We start from the raw sequence: 18,222 nt of genomic DNA, 5'->3' as shown, positions 1-18,222 counted from the left end.
AATTACAGTGTCATACAGCATAGTGATTCAATTATAAATATGTATTATTTTTCATATTCTTTTTCATTATAGGTTATTACAAGATATTGAATGTAGCTCCCTGGGCTGTATAGCAGGACCTTGCTGTTTATCTATCTTATATATAGTAGTGTGTATCTACAAATCGTGAACTCCTAATTTATCCCTCCCCACCTTTCCCCTTTGGGAACCATAAGTTCGTTCTCTATGTCTGTGAGTCTATTTCTGTTTTGTAAATAAGTTCATTTGTATCACTTTTTCTGGATTCCACATAAAAGTGGTACAGTATTTTGCTTTCTTTGTCTGGCTTACTTCACTTAGTATGACAGTTTCCAGGTTCATCCATGTTACTGCAAATGACATTATTTTATTCTTTTTTTATTGCTGAGTAGGATTCCATTGTATAAATATACCACAACTTCCTTATCCAGTTATCTGCCAGTGGACATTTAGGTTGTTTCCATGTCTTGGCTATTGTAAATAGTGTTGCTATGAACATTGGGGTGCGGGTGTCATTTTGAAGTAGGGTTCCTTCTGGATATATGCCCAAGAGTGGGATTGCTGGATCATACAGTAAATCTATTTTTAGTCTTTTGAGGAATCTCCATACTGCTTTCCACAGTGGCTGCACCAAACTGCATTCCCACCAACAGCGTAAGGGGGTTCCCTTTTCTCCACGCTCTCTTCAGCATTTCTCCTTTGTGGACTTTTTAATCATGGTCATTCTGACTGGTGTGAGGTGATTCATTTGTGTGTTTTCTATTAGTGGCTTAAGTAGTAACTCTTAGAATGAAGCTGAAAAATACGTAACGTCAAATATAAACTCTTTATTTTTTTGACCAGTCTCTTAATTTTTGAGGGACGGGATCAAGATAGATGTTGTCTATGGATGTTTCCAAATCTGTGATGTTCAGTTAGAGTTGCCAGGAGCACTTACGTATGAAGAGTCACCCTGAGCCTGAAGTGATGCCTCGTTTTGCCTCTAACACAGCACTTGTCCTACGGCAATGGCAGCTTGCATGTGGACGCCGCCTTCCAGCAGACCCTCTGGAGCGTGGCCCCCATCAGCTCAGGAAGCGAAGCAGCCCAAGGTAAAGACACCATGGCAGTGAGGAGGCTGCTCCCTTGATGCAGAGTTGACAGTCATCCTTGGAATCATGATAATGAGTAAATGCATTAGAGGTCTTTGTGTCAAAGTAGCCTGTAACGCAGATGCGTGACGTTCAAGACTCTCATGTAAATTATTACTTAAAAGTGAAGTTTGTGTTAAGATCTATCCTTCCTTATTTTTACACTTTAGTTTATTTGTGTGTGTTTTACATGTGAGCTTTCTAGGGGTTATTTTCTCCAGTGTTCTGGCCTCAGGGTATTGCTTAGTTAGGCTAATGTCAAGATGTCTCATCCTCCAGGGTGTGGGACTTAGACCTGGAGCACAGCAGTGCCTGCGCTTCAGGGTTTCCTGGGAAATGTCTCTGTTCTGACTATTCTCACTTAGTCCAGACTTGAGCCTATCCAGGCTTGTTTGTTCAGTGGAGGGTCTTTTGAGGCTACAGTCATGGATTCTAGACTTGGGAGCCTGGGGCTCAGAGACAGCAGGCAGGTGGCAGCACCTGTGTCTGCGATTTTTCCCAGTTACCTAAGCCTCACTAGGCTTCTGGATCTTTGACTATGAAAATAGAAGTTTGGGCCAGGTGACCTGTCCAGCTGTCAGCGTCTGACCATGACTGTTCTGATGTGACTGGTTTCGATCCTTCCAGGGTATCTCATCGGCGGTGACGTCCTCAGGTTGCTTCATGGGCACATGGACGAGTGCCTCACGGTCCCCTCAGGAGAACATGGCGAAGAGCAGCGGAGGTTGGTACCTGAGCCCAGGGCCTGGAGCCTTGCACCTTCTTGCCTTGACACAGTTTCTTAAGTTCAGGATGTCTCGTCAGGCCATTTGCATAATAGAAAGTGGGCCACTAACGTTATCTGTCCACTGAAGTGATCCATTTGCTGGCCTCCTCTGAAGTTTTCACTCATGTTATGTTTTGATTCCCTGTCAATAGAGTTGCTGAAAATTTTTGTCCAATTAAAACATGGTAAGAAGCATTGAATGAAGTAAGCTGAGTGGGAGGAGTGAAACATTCAGATACTTAAAACTTCATTAAATGTTCATTAGTTTCAATTAATCTTCTTTCCGGAATGTTCAGTCTCATATTCAGTTTCAAAGTCAGAGTTCTCAAATGGCCCAAAGGTTCAGGTCCTTTTTCTGTTATCTTCTATTTACTGACATAGACAATAAAACTGACCACTTTCCCTAGTAGCTTATGTGACTTTAATTCCTCTCTCATGTTAATATTGTTTGACGTGGGACCAAGACTGCAGGGGTATGGATCACGGGGGAAGGTGCACAAATAACACAAAACCACAAAGATATTGAGGTGATTCTGTTGTCCCGTTCTGCCTCACTGGTTAGTGGAAGAGCACAGTGGGTGGCACACATAAACCAAGTCCCTGTGAGAGAAGGCGTTGCCCGATGAGTTACTCCATGTGGAGAGTTCTCCTAACGTTGACATGTCACTTAGGTAATTATTGTTAGTAAATATTTACTTTTGTAATTTAAAGAAAGATATAGGGAACGTGTAGAAAGTTACTAAACATTTAACTAGCTGTTTACCCTTGGGAGAAGTCTCTCTGGGACCTAGGTACTAGCCTTTCCTCTCTCACAAGGCAGACCTAGCTTATGGTGAAGTGTAACATGCAGAGCCTGGAAAAACCCCTTACAGGAAATATTCTGCTTTCAGTAGGTGAGGAAGAAGATGCTGATGGTGTTGGTAGAGTTTGCATAAAAGATGAGAGGGAATTCAAAAGGCCTTTGGTTTGAGGAGCTAATTCCAAACAGCAGGGTAGACAGAAGACTCAGAGGGACTGCAGTGTGCTCTGAGAATGGCATTATTGCAGAGGGACGAGGGGCAGGATGGAGGAGGGGTGGGGACTGGACAGGCGGACGTGGTTTGGTCGGCTTTTGAAGCAGCTGTTGTGCCTTTCCTGTGGGCTGCCTTCTACTCTGAGATGGTTAGGAAGGAGTGTGGGGATGGGGGTGAAATGGTCAAATCTCTTTGAAAAGACAAGTTCTAATGAACTAGAGGAGCTTAGAGGTGGAGAGATTTTGGATCAGGGAAACCAGCTGGGAGAAGGCCGATGTGGTCATCCATGTGAGACAAAATGAGAAGCTGAGCCTGGGGAGTGGCCATTGGAATAGGACTGCCTGGCCCAGAGACATTTGAGGCAGGTGCACTGGCTTAGGGATGACTACATGTGGCCTGGGAGACAACGTGTCACATTTAAGGGGAAGAGGGATGGTGTTCAAGATTGTAGATGTACAAATTTGGTACCTAGGACTGAGTTAAATTTTGGACATTGGTGAGTACAGAAGATCTCTGGGACATCAAGCAGAAATGGGAATTTTTGAGCCTTTAACTTAGACACAGTGTGGATTGGATATAAATCACAAGTGCCTGGGGGAGGGTTGAAGTAATGGCAGCCCGGCATAGAGAGGGAGGAGCTGTGGTTAGGGTCATGTGTGTCTCAGCTTGGGTGTTGCTTTATAACAGCTGCAGAGCCTTGGAATAGACCAACCAGGGAGGAGGCTGAGGAGGGAACCTTGGGAAAGCTGGTATTTAGGACATGGGCAGGCAAGGAAGAGTCACTGGAGAGCCAGGGTGATAGTTAAATGGAGAACCAGGGACATCAGCTGTGGGATCCAAAGGAGGATCAAGTTGTGGATGTGTTAAATCTATAAGGTGTTCAGAGAGACTTAGGATCAAAAGAGGCCTTGTCATCGGCTTTTGGGTCTTCATTCTCTGATTTGTTAAATGAAACACTTCAACCAAGTAATTATTTGAACCTTTCTACTCTTTCTATAGAAACTCTAGCAGTTTCAAATGAAGGGACTGGGCTCTGGAACTAGACAGACTTGGGTTGGGTCATCACCTCTGCCACTTACGGGTTGTGTGACTTGTGCAGGGGACTTAATTTCTTTAAACATTATTTTTCTCCTCTGTAAAATGCAGCTTAGATGTTAGCTGCTGCTTCATGTGATTGTTGTGAAGATTCAGTACAAAAATGCATGTAAAATACTGGATGCAATTAAGAGATCAACAAATTTATTATTGTTTTATCATTGCTGTTTAGATAGAAGAGCAGCATTTAGTCAGATATGGATATGTGGGTGGAAGTGTGGTGGAGCATAGACACGGGAGGCAGAGAGGCTGAACTATGTCAAAGAAATTCTCTCCTCTGTTGAACTGAGTGAGGTGGGGACGGGCTTCTCATGCTTGCTAAAGTAACCTCTAGGCTCCAGGAATGGATGAGCATGGGTTTTGAATAGTTGGATGTTTTCATTTTCAAGTGAGAATATTCGGCATCAGATAGATCCCACATCTCCTCGACTGAGCTCACTGGCACTGACTGCAGGTTTCCACCTCTCCTGGGCACTCTGTATGTTAAGTAGGTGTTTTATTAAACTTGGCACTTGAGAGCAGGTTTCCTGCTAATTCTTTAGGTAGGTGGTTATTATTACAGAGAAAACTAGGGGAAATTTCAAATACACTTTAATATTCTGGGTCTACTCTCCCATCGCATGCATATTGAAGACTGCTCCATCCCCAGTATAATTCTTGGTTTAATGTTGATAATTTCTGTGTCAAATTAGTCTCAGAATGTGTTCAGGTCAGCATACCGCTGCTCTTTCAGGTAGTCACGTCAGTAAGAACATCCTGGTTCGTGCCCCTTGTATGGCCTGTTCGACAGGTGGAATTAGATTTAAATGGTTGTCAGGTCTTGAGGGAGAACGTGAGTCAGAAATAGGCAGCAGGAGCCTGAGGGACGCTGCTGAAGAAAGAACAGTTGTCTGCGTCTCTGTTATATTGTGAGATGGAGCAATCATTTGCATATAATGATAGAAATAGTTCCTTAAATTTTATATGTATAGAACACTTTATTCTTTCAAGACTTGTTAATATCACTGTGTAGAAATGTCTTCATCCCCATCTGTTCTCACCCTAAGACATTTCAGAGCCTTAGAGAGCAAGGGGAAGGCAAAGGAAGGACAGGACAGCCAGGAGGCAGCCTTTCTTTCATTGATATGAGTCTGTCCTGGAGAGAGACACATTATGATAACCTAAAAATACATTCATTTTTGAAAAAGGAGTAAAAATAATTTGACTTTTGGACAGTGATTTGAAAGCTGCAGAAGTTCCAGGGAAATACGTTAACATTTCTTCTGTCTCATAGCTCTTTGCTGTAATTATGATGTGACTGCCCTCAGTTACATTGTTACTATAGTCCAATAACTAAAGTCAGGTCAGGTTGGTTATAAGAAGTAGTGGAATTGATTAAGGACATGGCCAGAAGTGACAGTTACTCTTGAGTAATTTAGGAGCATTTTGGTCATAAATGTTCCTAAATGGATTTGTCGGTCTGCTCATGCCTCGTTCCACTGGCAGTTTTTGAATATGCATAATTATAATTAGCGATTGAAAATGCAGTTCATTGATGGGTCCTGTAATTCTAGGTACCAGTGGAGTGATGGAGTGATCTTTAACTTCCCCTTCCCACTTAGATGTGTATGTGTAGGTGATTTCCAGTGCATTCTTGTGAGAGCATTAGTCAGACTCCCAGGATGAAGAGTGTATAGTGAGTGTCCGATTCAATTGGAGAGAGAGCCTACCGAAGTTAAACTCAATATATTCTTCCCCCACACATCCTGCTCGTGTTGCTTTTATGGATTGAATTCTGACATGTTCGTGAAATAAAGCATTGCTGTTGTTTTATTTTGAATTTCTTGAGATTTTTCCAGAAAGAGGTATGGCTCTTAACTACCAGTATACAGCTTGTCTACACAACAACAGAAGGAGTGAGAACGTGATCTGTAGAAGCTGCGAGCAATCGGGTGAGAGAGAGAAGTGCTCTGAGCATTAACTGCAGGATTGTGCTTCCTTAGTTCTTACTCACACTCTTCAGTAGCGGGACAGAATAAATTAAGGAGAGACAGGTTCTGGTAGTTGGCAGGAGGTTTGTCAGATGCAACACAGTTTTTAAATTATTGCTCTAAAGATGTGATTTCATTCTGGAGGCTTACAGTTTGATTACCAATTTTATTTCAGACGTGAAATGTTTTATATTAGTATTTTCTGTTCTAGATTCTGTCTCTGGATTGCATCCTATTACTTTTGTCCATTTTAATGGAAATGTAATAAAATACCAACAAAGGCATTTCCTTCATGGGCACACAAACTTACTAATGGATTAAGGGTGCACTATCTGCATGAAGTTTGTTATACTTTTAAATTAATACATTTTAAAAGGGAATATTTAAAAAATATTTATTACTATTTATTTATTAATTAAAATAAGGGGAATATTATTCAGAATTATTATTTGGGATCTCTGATTTGGAAACCAGTATTAGGGGAACATTTTTCGAAAAGCATTATTTGTCTGTTAAAACAGGTTTTACCACATAGCTTGTAAGTAGTTTTATTCATTCAATAACAGTTTGTGGGATGAGTATCGTATTCTGGGTGCTGGGGTTAAGGTAGTATCTGAAATGTTACAAAGTCTCTTTTCTCAAGAAATTTATTCTACTGGGGATATGTGCCAATACAGACATAAATATGCTTGTTTATAAATGCACACGCAGACCATGCATGCATAGGTCAAATACAGTAGGTGATGATGAGAGCTGTGGGGCAGTGCTCATGGTTCCTGTGTGTTAGAGAGAGAGACACAGAGAGAGAGAGAGCATGGGCGCTTGAGTGTGAGGGAGGCTGTCCTGTTTCCGTCTTGTCTCGGTGTGTGCTTGCTCTGTCTTGTTACTTCCAAGCGCAGGACAATTAGATCATTGCTTCTAACGAAGTCTGGAAGTAAACGCTGCACTTGCGTTCCAGAATGTGACTCAGCAGGCAGAGCCATGCCGTATGGAAGCATGACAGTGCATTTGCCTTCATGCCCCTTTAATGTGATGATTTAATGAGCCTGAGTTGTAAATAATTGATAAGGCATGAGAGGGGTTGATACAATGAATTCAGTGTCTCAGTCTGGCTGAGAAGGTGGTGCATGGTGTATGTACGTCTGTGTGCACGTCTGGATGACTGATATCCTTGCAGGGTTGGTATGCCCGCAGTCACTGCCTTGGAGCAAGCTTGTAAAACTCTCTGCTGTGCTCCAAAGTGGTCAGGTTATCTTACAAGAGCCGTTCTTCCCTCTCTCCCCCTCCAGGCCCTGTGTATACCTTTTTAGCCTGGGTCTTGGGACTAGGCTAGCTTTGCTGAACAGTTTTGCAAGAGTGGGTCTAGGAAGGAGAGCTGTTTTCTCCTCTTTGCCTCTTCTCCCTGGAGAGAGATTCAGTCTCTCTCACAAACTCAGCCTCCCTGCTGATTGCAGAGAGCACGGTGGCCTCGCTTCAGTCTGTCATCACTTAGCAGCCTGACTTGGTCTAGAGCTGCACACTCAAGAAATGACTGGGCTAGAGTGTGCTGTTTTCAAAAATATAGCTTTGAAGGCAAAGGATTAAAAATAGTCACAGAAATTGGAGCCACTGGATTTCAGTGAAAATGAAAAAAACAATTGAGGTGTTTGATGCACTTAGAGTGAATTGAAAGAGACAATAGGTTAAAAATCAGTGGTGAAGGGAAAAAAGAGAAATCTCTTGATTATTTTCTTCATGAAAGTGTAAGACCATTTTCACTGGTCCACATTTAGTTTATTAACTTTAGAAGTAAGCAGTATCTTTCATGAAAAAAAAGAAAAGAAAAGCTTCCTCTTCTTTTTAATTTCCAAATGCCTTTGTGATTGTGTTATATTCTGTATGGAGTGGAAAGTAAAAGTAACAACGTGCTTTGTTGTTTTTCTGTTCTAGTCCGCTTTATACGATTCTTTTAGTATGGAGTGTGAGGATTCGATTGTTTCAACCCATGATGGTTCATTTACATTTTATGCAGACGTGTCATCTTAGGACATACCTGTTTCCCCTTGTTGTAGCAACTTAAGTAGAAATATCACAGACTCAGCCCTGAGTAAATAGGGGGTGCTTCTGTACGTGCTGTTCAGACATGTACTTCTGCATTTCTCTGTACTATGAAGAAGTTCCGAGTACTATGTACTCTGAACTATGAAGAGGTTCCTGACAGCTTGCTTTAGCGCCTGCATGTGGCCCAGCTGCTCAGCCAAACACTCCCATTGGCACTTAACGTAGGAGACTGGTGTCCAAGCAGAAATCTACTGCAGAAATACGTAAACTGAAGCACTTAAAATTTCTCTCTGCGATAACCTTTTAATCCTGGGTCTACTTTTCAATCGCTTTAACTCAGTTCCTTTCATGCTTATTGAGGGCTTGTGTGTCCTAGGCATTTTGGTGTGTGCTGGCTATGAAAAAGTGAGTGAGAGCCAGCCTCTGTCTGTAAGGAACTCAGTCTGTTAAGATCTCAACAGCACTATGTCCAGGAAGAAGTGAATGTTAATTTGGGTGAGGCCAGTCACAGTCTTTTTAAAAATTAGCTTGTAGGAAACATACCTTAACTATTCTGTCCTTTGAGGAAGATCAGGCAAGGAGGACTCTTTGTTGACCTTAGATTTTGAGGTGATGCTTCTGTTAGCCTGTAAGTTAGTCAAACAAGCTTCTTGTCCCAATAATTGCTTTGAAACTGCCCTTCAGTATCAGCTCTGAATGGAAATTGTGTGTGAGTGATTTTCCTGTTTCTCAGAGGGTTCACGGGTGGATCCTCAATACCTGGGGGCTGGACTTACTCAGTTAGGACATGTTGGTAGTAGAATGTCCTCAACTGCCCCAAACCAGTGGTGTCACACACTGCCGTCCATTATCCTTGCTGGTGGTGCGTTCATCTCCTCTGCGTAGTTTTCAGCCAGGACCATGTCGTTCATTCTTGCACCCCTTTTATAGTGACGTGTATGTGGGAATCTGCACCCAGATGCTCACTGTTCTGTCCTTGTGAAAGGAGTAAATGGAGGGAAGAAAGTCATGCACTTCCTTGTAGGTTGTTTAAGGAGAGCAGTGGGATGCCTGCATTGAGAACCATTCTGGTTAACTCAGCAGGGTTTGAGGGCCCCATTTGTATTATTTTGGTGAACTCCTGAAAGGTTATTATCAGCTTGCAAGTTGAGAGGTAAAGAAAACTCAACTAAACCAGCATACCAACCTGAGTGCATAGAACACTGTTTTGAGGCCTGTGAGTCCCACGTCCTTGGCTGAGAGCCTGCTCTGCTGGAAGCACCTTGACCTCAAGTCCCTCTACAGGGAAGAATCCCTTCTCTGATAGCAGGAACCTCTGTCTTGAAGACGGTGGTTTAAAAAAAAAAAAAAACTGGCGGTGTGGTTTGGGGTATCTTTGACAATCTGATGTATGTAATAGATTCTTCATAGAAAACTCACTTACTTGACAATATGCAAACTTATGCCTGTGGGGTAATTTTTGTGAGGTTAATTTATGTTTTTCTCTCAGTATTTTTCCTGTTATTTCCCCCAGTTTAAGCAGCTACCATTCCCTGTGCTTTTTTTCTCCTCAGGGGAGGTGTGAGACTTGGCAGAAAGCTTAAGTTGTCTACAAGGCCCTTCCCTCTCAGACTTTTATTCTCTAAAGACTAAATCCAAGGAGGTGGTTATGCTTAGTATCTTGGACACAAGGGAGAGAGAGATTGCTTCTGACTGAAAAAGAAGATGAGAAGAGATTTTTACCCCCAGACTTAAAAGACATTCATATGGAGCAAATGGATGCCCATAGGGGAAAAAAAGAACAAAAAGAGAAGAACAAAAGAACCGCAGCCTAAGCCTCACACTTTATGCAAACCCTAATTCAGATGGGTCATTTGTGTAAATGTAAAACACAAAACTATAGAACACTTAGAAAAACTCTTTGAAATCACAGAGTTTTAAAACTTGACATAAAAAACATGTCCACGAAAGGAAAACATTGATAAACTGGATCTCATCAAAATGAGAAAGTTTTGTTCTGTAAAAGCCCCTGAAGAGGATGAAGTGTGAGACCCAGTGGAGAGGGAGGAAGTGGGTCCTCGGGAAGTAAGCAAGCTTTGGTTTCCTTAAAGCAACCTTAAGGGATTGGTACAGAGACCAGTTTGGATAAAGTATGTACATTACTTAGCATCACGTCTGGCGTATTAACAGTCTGTTGTAATGAGAGCTTTGGAATTTGGGTGTGTGTGATGCACATCCAGAGAAGTTTCTCTTTGTGTGTGTGAGACTGTTCTGTTGATATTTATATTTTCCTGTCTCACCATTTAGCAGGTTGTTATATTAAAACATTAAAATTAATGGGTTCTTACATTTCTTCTTAGTGTTTTAAATATCCAGAATAGAATTTAGAACTTCAAATAACCATATGCATGTGTTGAAATATAATATATTAAACTACATCTGAACTCATAGCTGAGTGCTTCTGTGGACTGAAATTAGATGGGTAAGGTGAACATGTTCACTGGAGGGAGGGGAGAGGGAGAGAAAGGGAGGGAGGGAGGGAGAAGGGGAGGCGGGGAGGGAGTGGAGGGGGAAGAGAGAGAAGGCCAGGGGGGGAGGGAGAGGGAATGAAAGGGATTAGAGGGAGTAAAAGAGGAGAGGATGTGTTTAAATCAAATGTGTATTCAGATCACTGTTGTTATTATTTTGCTTTTTTTAATTTCCAGCTATATTTTCTCCTACCAAAAAGACAGCTTTTACTGTTTATCCAAAGACTTCCCATTTGTTCCTCTCTTTAATTGTCTTGAATAAATAGAGTCCAAGAATGAAACGTTAAAATTTTGTTTTGTTTTGTTTTGTTTTAACAGAACTGTTCACTATGAAGGTGGTGCTGTGTCTGTTCATGCACGTTCCCTGTGGAGGCTGGAGACACTGAGGGTTGCGTAAGTAGAGCTCGGTGCAGCCCATGCTCTGAGGGTGCAAAGTGCTTCTGCTGCTCTTGTGCTTTTGTGTAAAATGGCCACGCTGATGGCCAGCAGGCAAATGAAACAGGGAGACAGTGGAGTCTCCCCGCCTTTCACTGTCCTCTGGCCTTTATTTATCCTTCGTGAGCCTACATGCTCCGGGTAGAGAGCAGTCATTTTATACCATCGCTTTGTCTTCAGCCTCATTTATTTTCGTAATACCATCTCGCCCCAATCTGTGCATCTCTTGGCAGGAAGGGCTCCTAGGACAGAGTGATGTAAGGTTTGGAGACAGGACAAACTGCAAGCCTGTCACACATTTCAGGTCTGACAGATTCTGGTTTTAACCTTCTAAAGGCACACGTAAAACAGAAAACTTGAATCTGAACGAGATACGAAAGTCTTGGCTGGCAATCACTATCTTTACGTACAAACAGCTTAATAGCTGAGAAACCTGGATTGCAGTCAAAGCACTGTGTGTTCATGATAGAAGAAATGACTTTTTTTCCTGATGACTTCAAAAAGCTGTCCAGAGATTGACTTTTTTTCCCCTAATATTTGAAGCCTCCTTTTTTTTTTTTTTTTTTCAATTGAAGTATAGTTGATTTACAATGTTGTGTTAGTTTCTGGTGTTTTAGTTCCTTTAAATAAATGCATTACTGATGACAAAGATTATTTTGAACTATTTTTTTTTTAAAATTTAAATTCCAGTCAAGTTTTTTCTAAGTGATTGGGATATTCAGTCCCTTGCCTAAAAAATAGTAAGTTTCCTGAGTATTTATTCTCTATTACATTATACTTTAAAAGTTACTGATTTAGGGTTATAGATTTCATGGATGGGTGTAGGGAACTATCTTATAGAAAAGCTACCTTTGCCAACTTGATACTTTGAGATTCATGCGAATCTAATGATTAAAATAGTTCAGTGGTCTTCAGTGTTTTTGCTTATATATCTCATGCAGTAATTTCGTAAAACCTTGTGTCTCTTTGAACATTGTTAGCTTTGACATAGAAATTTTTTCATTATCAGTTTAAATATATGAGTAGAATATAATTTATAGTGTACTATATAGGTAGTGACATTTTAAAATGGTTATGCCACTCTTTGAGAAGTATCCCATTGACTCCCAGTTTGGCTGTGATTTAATGTCCATCTTTGTTTAACCATACTTGAACATGGCCTTCTTTAACAGTGAAAACATATTTATTATTCATATTACTCACTGAAATCATATTTCTGTTACTCTCCCATGACAGAATTTTGTCCCAACTGTATTTTTTATGATTGAAAGACTTTTCTGCTGTCTGTCATACTCCTATTAAACATAAATATGAATGTAAATTAAGTTTATTTTTTATATTTCCTACAGTAGTAAGTCTGTAACTTTAAAAAGTGCTTCTATATTAACCCCACTAATTATTAATTGCTAATATTGAATTTCTTCTACATGAATGCATAGTTGATCAAATCCACCTAAGTATTAAGACTTTTGATAAACATTGAACTTAAAAGTAAAATTTTATTGAAAGTGAATCTCTTAATGAGCTGGAAAAAAGAAGAGATGACTTATAAAGCACAAAGAAGAAAACTCATAGCTTTTCTGTGCTTTATAAATTATTCAGAGAATTTAGCTAAAAGAGTTTCAAATACATACATGTGTCTCCAAATTTTACCTTGTGTATTATAAAAATGACAGCTTTATTAGAGAAATGAAATGATCAAAAAAGTGAAATTTAGTTTTGTTGCCCTTTATAAAACAGATTCCAGATGTGTTTTCAAATTTATAGATTTACTTACCCTTCACAACTGTGTGCTTAAAGAAAAGGAATTTTTTTTTGAGCAACCAGACCCTAAATCTATCTCACTTTATAGATTAAAAAATAATAATAATAAAGATCAGACGTCCTGAAACCCTGCCGGGACTTCATTTTATTGTCATCAGTGTTGTCAATGAACTGTAATTACTCGACTCTGATTGTTCAGCTCATCTTTGAATTTGGGTGGCTGACACAGGGCCTGGGCCTTCCTCAAATAGCAGAGACAGAAAGGGACATCTTACCAGCGCCTGCGTGAAGCTGTGCTCATTGCCCCCCAGAATCCTGATGACAGCAAGGGGGACTTGGCAGCCCAGGCAGAGCAAGGAGCTTCCCAACCATTTAAAAAAATTAAAGAGAGGTGTTTTGATTCTACTCTGTGACCCTTGATGTACATCCTCAGGAGGAAAGCAGGAGGTTGGTTTATGATGGATGTAATGAAAGTTCTTTTAAAAAGAGTTTGTTGCGTCTTTGAGCTACTTTGGGTTCATTGTAAATGTAGAAATTAGATTGCATTAAGTTTGCACGTCGTCTTATATGCAGTGGCCATGTAATTACTTGTTTTCCTTTATACTTAGGAAGTGATAGTCAAAGGTTCTGCTTGTGTTTATAACAGAACTTTATTTCCAAAGGCCTTTGTTTATATTATAATCTTTGAAATATTGCATGCTTTTTGTTTTCTCCAACAAGGCCCCAAAACTATATGTTTTTTATACTTTATGTAGTCCAGTAATTATATATTTTATATTGCATACTTATACAAAGACTATTAATGTTATATCAAAAGTTTTTCAATATCATGAAATTTTAATAAAATAAATTTTAATTTCAGGAGTTAAATGTAACAGGAAACACTCTCCTGTATTGTACCCCAATTCAAAGTTGTAAGAACATTGTCAGTGGCATATATGTTAGTTTCTGTAATGAGAATGATCACTGAAATTAAAAATATGCATTATATATACTTAAAATTCCTCTTTCTTCTGTGTTACAAATAAAAAAAATCAACATATTATGAAGAGTGGCCAAACACTTCTCATTCCTTTGAGATAATTTCAAGTAATTATAGCTAATGCATAGAGAATACTTTTTTAGTATGTTAACATAGGAAATTGCTTTATGTAACTACTTTACTATTACTATTTTCAACTTTTACTGAAATAATATTTTCTCGCCCCTTGATTCTCCTGGGCTTGTCCTCTTTTCTTTTGGGCCATGGGCATACAAGATGAGTTCATTTGAGTGCCCATGAGCTAAAGAAAATGTGCTTAGATGTCACAATGTTTTGCCGATAATTGGCCTAATTTATTCTGTTTCTAACAGAATTGCCTTAGTGACTTGAGAGGTATGTTTGTGTATATGAGCCCTGTTATTAAATAGATTTGCACATGGTATACAGAATACCCTAAAAAATTCTGGTAAAAAAGTATGTACTTGGTCAAAATTTTGGACTGTTTTGAAAATGAAGTTGTTTTCTATGATGATTAAGATGAGTCATTATTCGGTAAAATATTCTTCTTGAAATATTGGAAATGATATTAAAACTAATTGTGTTTTTCATAGTGTCTGCAAAGAATACACTTAATTGGATAAGTGTTTTAACAAAGGAATAAACAAAGCTTTTTTACTACCAGACTAGAAATGCTTTAACATGCTGTTGTTGGTAAAGAAACTTTAATTTCATTTCTAAGACAATACTGTATTTTTAACAGGGTTTGTTGGTACAAGAATATTAATTTAGCAGGGGGACTTGTCCAAAGTAATTGTCTTTATAAACAAATCCATTTAAGAATGAACTCATTAGAATATCATTCTACTGTTAATTTTCCATGCTAATATCTCGAGTCAAAAATCTAGATTGGGAAAACAGCATAAAATTGACTTATAGTTCACTGAGATTGGAGAATTTTATATAATATTATCAATTTGTAGAATATGAACATTTTTAATGATTATATATTAAAACACTTATTAACTAATAAAATCCTATTGAAATCCTCCATATCTTTACTTTTTACGTATTTGATTCATTACATAGTGGTAAAGGCTTCCACGGTAATTGTCTTTTTAAAAGTTATCCTTGTGTTTCTTTTGTTTCATTTTCTGTTTGCACTGACATGTGAAGCTTCATGGCATAGTACATTCTCTTGAGAGTCTATCTTTCATTATAAAATACCCAGTATCCCCTTTATACTCTGCCTTGAATTCTAACTTGTCTAATATCAACTTGACCATCATTATTTTCTTTTGATACTATATATGCATGGTAAACCATTTTTAGTTTTTAAAAACATATTTGATTTTTAGCATCACTGTTATCAGAACCTTGTTTCTGCTCTATACCGTAGTGAGTGCAAGGATCTGATGATGTGTGCTGGCAAAGCAAGGACAGTCTGTATCTTAATTTTTCTTTTATGCCCTATTTGAATGTTGTTATTTTTAAAAGCAGATTTTAATAATCACAGCTTTGCTTTTTATCTTTTTTCTGCATTCTTAGTTTATATTTTCTGTGTGCTGCATTTATTTTTTTCTTTCCCTTTTTTCCTCTTGAACTTACTAGAATTTATTTTCTTGATTTGTTTTTTTTTTGTCCATTGATTTTTAATGATAGCTTTGTTCCACATTAAAACTTAAACAATAGGAAGAGATCTCCTTTTTCAGATATTACATAATTCACTTTATATATATGAGTTCCAATTAACCATAACTAGGCACTATTTTTCAAGTCTATGCAAATCCAGCTCAAAACTGGTAAATTCTAAAATCTCATTTAAAGTCATAATGTGTATAATTGTGACTCGTGATTAGAGGTTAACTTAGAACACAAGTTCTTAGTCATCTTTGCATGGAGTAGTGTTTGGTGTGGATAGTATTACATTTAATGTCAGAAGATCTGAGTTAAATTTCCCTTTTACTTACTGTTAGCTGCATGACATGGACTATTACCTAGTTGTTCCAAATAACCATTTTGTTGTTTGTGAAACGAAATTAATATCACCAACATCATAAAGTCTTTGAGAACATTGAGTAAGACAGTATATGCAGAGCACCTTTGTTCACTGTCTGACACACACATTGTAATTGCTGTTTCTCCTGTGGTTGTGTTGGCCATTGGATCAAGTCTTAACTGTTTTTCTTAGGTGGAGTGGGAGCCACATAAGGTGGGGCCAGCCTTTCCGACTCCGCCACGTCACAACAGGGAAATACTTGAGTCTCCTGGAGGACAAAAGCCTTCTACTCATGGACAAGGAAAAAGCTGACGTCAAGTCGACCGCATTTACCTTCCGATCTTCCAAGGTAAGACAGAAAATGTAATTTTGGATTTCCTGTAAGTATATCCCTACCACATTTCCTTTGATGTTAAAAAGGCAAAAAGAAGTGATGTGTGCTTTCCATGTATTTCTAAATGCACACTGTCTCTTCTGTCCACCCCTCTTCAGTAAAATCCATTTCCTAAACCCCTGAAACCTGCCCTGGAGTTTCACCTGTTTGCTACTTCTTTGGTTATTGACACATAGTGCATCCATCCAGCCCCTTTCAGTTTTCCTGGGCTTTGGCAGTGCAGTTAGCGCAGACCTCGTGCTGCCGTCGTGTAACGGGGGTGGGCACACCAGGACCTTTTTCTCATGGCACGCTTCCACAGCTGCTCTGTACATGGACCTTTCTTCTAATGTCTGTTGAATCAGAACACAACCTCTGAGAGAATCCTTCAGCTCTTTCAAGAGAATCCCTCTGAACTAGATGATGACTAGAATAGAAATAAGTACACATCGAAGTCAAGTGGGAATGCTGCTGCTTCAGCACAGCAAGGCCCACTCCGTGCTGACGGGAGGGTCCCAGCTCACCAGCCCCGCAGGGCAGCAGGTTCCTAACCAGGCCTCAGCAAAGCAGCAGTTTTCCTAAACAGCAGAGTGCTCAGGAGTAGTTGAAAATCAGTTTTTTATTTGACAGATGCCAAGCATCTACCATGTGCATTTTTATGAAAATTGTATCTTTCTGCCCTTAATTTCATGAAGATTGTGAAACTTGGGCATAATGCTAGGAAAGGTACTGCATTACTGGTTTGCTTTTGTCAGAGAGATGCAAGATTTTATGCCCCTGTTACTGATAAAGGGAAGTTTGAGCAAGACCAGAAGTAACTCTGAAAAGATGTCAGCATACTCAGGAGGCTGAGTGGGCAGTAGCCACGCTCTAGTTCTGTTGCTTTGGAGGACATGGAGTGGTAGAAGATGCCTCTGATTCAACGTGTTCCCCAGAGATCTCCAGGAGAGACAGCCAGCGTAGTCCCCATCCTCTGTGGAGAAAGTAGGCAAAGCTGGTCAATTCCAATAGATAATCTGAGACAGGATGAGCATCTGTACTTTGTTGTCAGGACCAAGTGGGGCTCTGGAGGGGCACTTCGGTGGACCTCAGGTGAGCAGTGAGTTGCTCCTTGTCTCTGTAGATGGAAAGCGCAGGTGGTTGCATTGTGAACACAGTTGGTACTGGTTAGCTTCTTCCTCAAGACTTTAAGCAGGGAGGTGGAAATTTGCTGGTTTGTCCACTGATAGCATCTCAGCCCAGAAAGGAAAAAATTCAACCTGCTGAAGACCAATCAGTTATCTGATGGTGGAAACTCTTTTCAAGTAAAAAAGGTGGCACACAATGGCATACAGCTTAATGGCAGAAAATTGGAAAAATGAAAAGAAATGCATATGCCATCCCAGCAAAATGTAATCAACCAAAATAAAATCCCAAAGAAGGAGGACAATCTGAACAAATACATCACAGTGAAAGACACTTGGAAGGTTTTTCAAGATATGGCACTTAAAAAAGCAAAATATGTCTAACAAAAAGTGAGGAGAAAGAGGAAAAGTGCAAGGTGCTCCGATTGCTGCCTGTGAAACAGTGAGAAGTCAAAAAACTTTCTTAAAACTGCAAAACCAAATAATAAATAAGATATTTAATAGTAAAAGCCAAAGACTCCAATGTAATAAAGTTTACTAAAATAGAGTGGTGGACAAGAGGGAAGTTGGTGAAAGAAGGAAAGTGGGCATTTGTGCACTCAGGGATGTTTGGGGCTGACCTGACCTGGGCTGAGAGTGGGGACAGGCTGGCAGTTCGTGCCCTCCCAGAGCCTGTTGTGGGTGCTGGGAAGCGAGGGCCTTTCTTTCCCCTCTCCTTGACCTTCTGAAGACAGTAGCTGCTACTGTTCTGTGATGGTAAGTCTCCCGGTTAAGTTGAGTTCTCTCCATAACTGATCTTGCTGAGAATCAGGACCCCCATTTTACAGATGGAGAAACTAAGGGCCAGAGGGATACGTCCCTTGTCCACGTCCCTGGACTGGGAGCATAGAAGAGCCAGTGAACACGAGGTTATCTCTGCCCCAAAGCACTGGCCAGGGTAGGTTTCAGTAACCCTGCACTGGCCAGTCACTCGTTCACCCCTGGGCTGTCAGGGAAGCCACAGGGGCCT

General features: G+C 39.9%; 1 protein-coding gene across 14 annotated transcripts in view; it reads left to right on the top strand.

Moving 5' to 3' along the window:
* Positions 1–18,222, top strand: part of RYR2 (ryanodine receptor 2) — a 543,353-nt gene that overhangs the window by 231,887 nt on the left and 293,244 nt on the right. For all 14 annotated transcript variants that reach the window (XR_010381799.1, XM_064487826.1, XM_064487825.1 and 11 more), the window contains 4 exons: positions 1,010–1,109; positions 1,776–1,872; positions 10,858–10,932; positions 15,909–16,065. Coding sequence is in view for 13 of the 14 variants with exons in the window: in XM_064487826.1 (XP_064343896.1) it covers positions 1,010–1,109; positions 1,776–1,872; positions 10,858–10,932; positions 15,909–16,065 (429 nt within the window). In the remaining variant the exon portion in view is untranslated. The remainder of the gene's footprint in view (positions 1–1,009; positions 1,110–1,775; positions 1,873–10,857; positions 10,933–15,908; positions 16,066–18,222) is intronic.

This window comes from Camelus dromedarius, chromosome 8, assembly GCF_036321535.1.
Source record: "Camelus dromedarius isolate mCamDro1 chromosome 8, mCamDro1.pat, whole genome shotgun sequence".
NCBI lineage: Eukaryota > Metazoa > Chordata > Mammalia > Artiodactyla > Camelidae > Camelus > Camelus dromedarius.
This window is presented reverse-complemented; position numbering and strand designations above follow the sequence as displayed.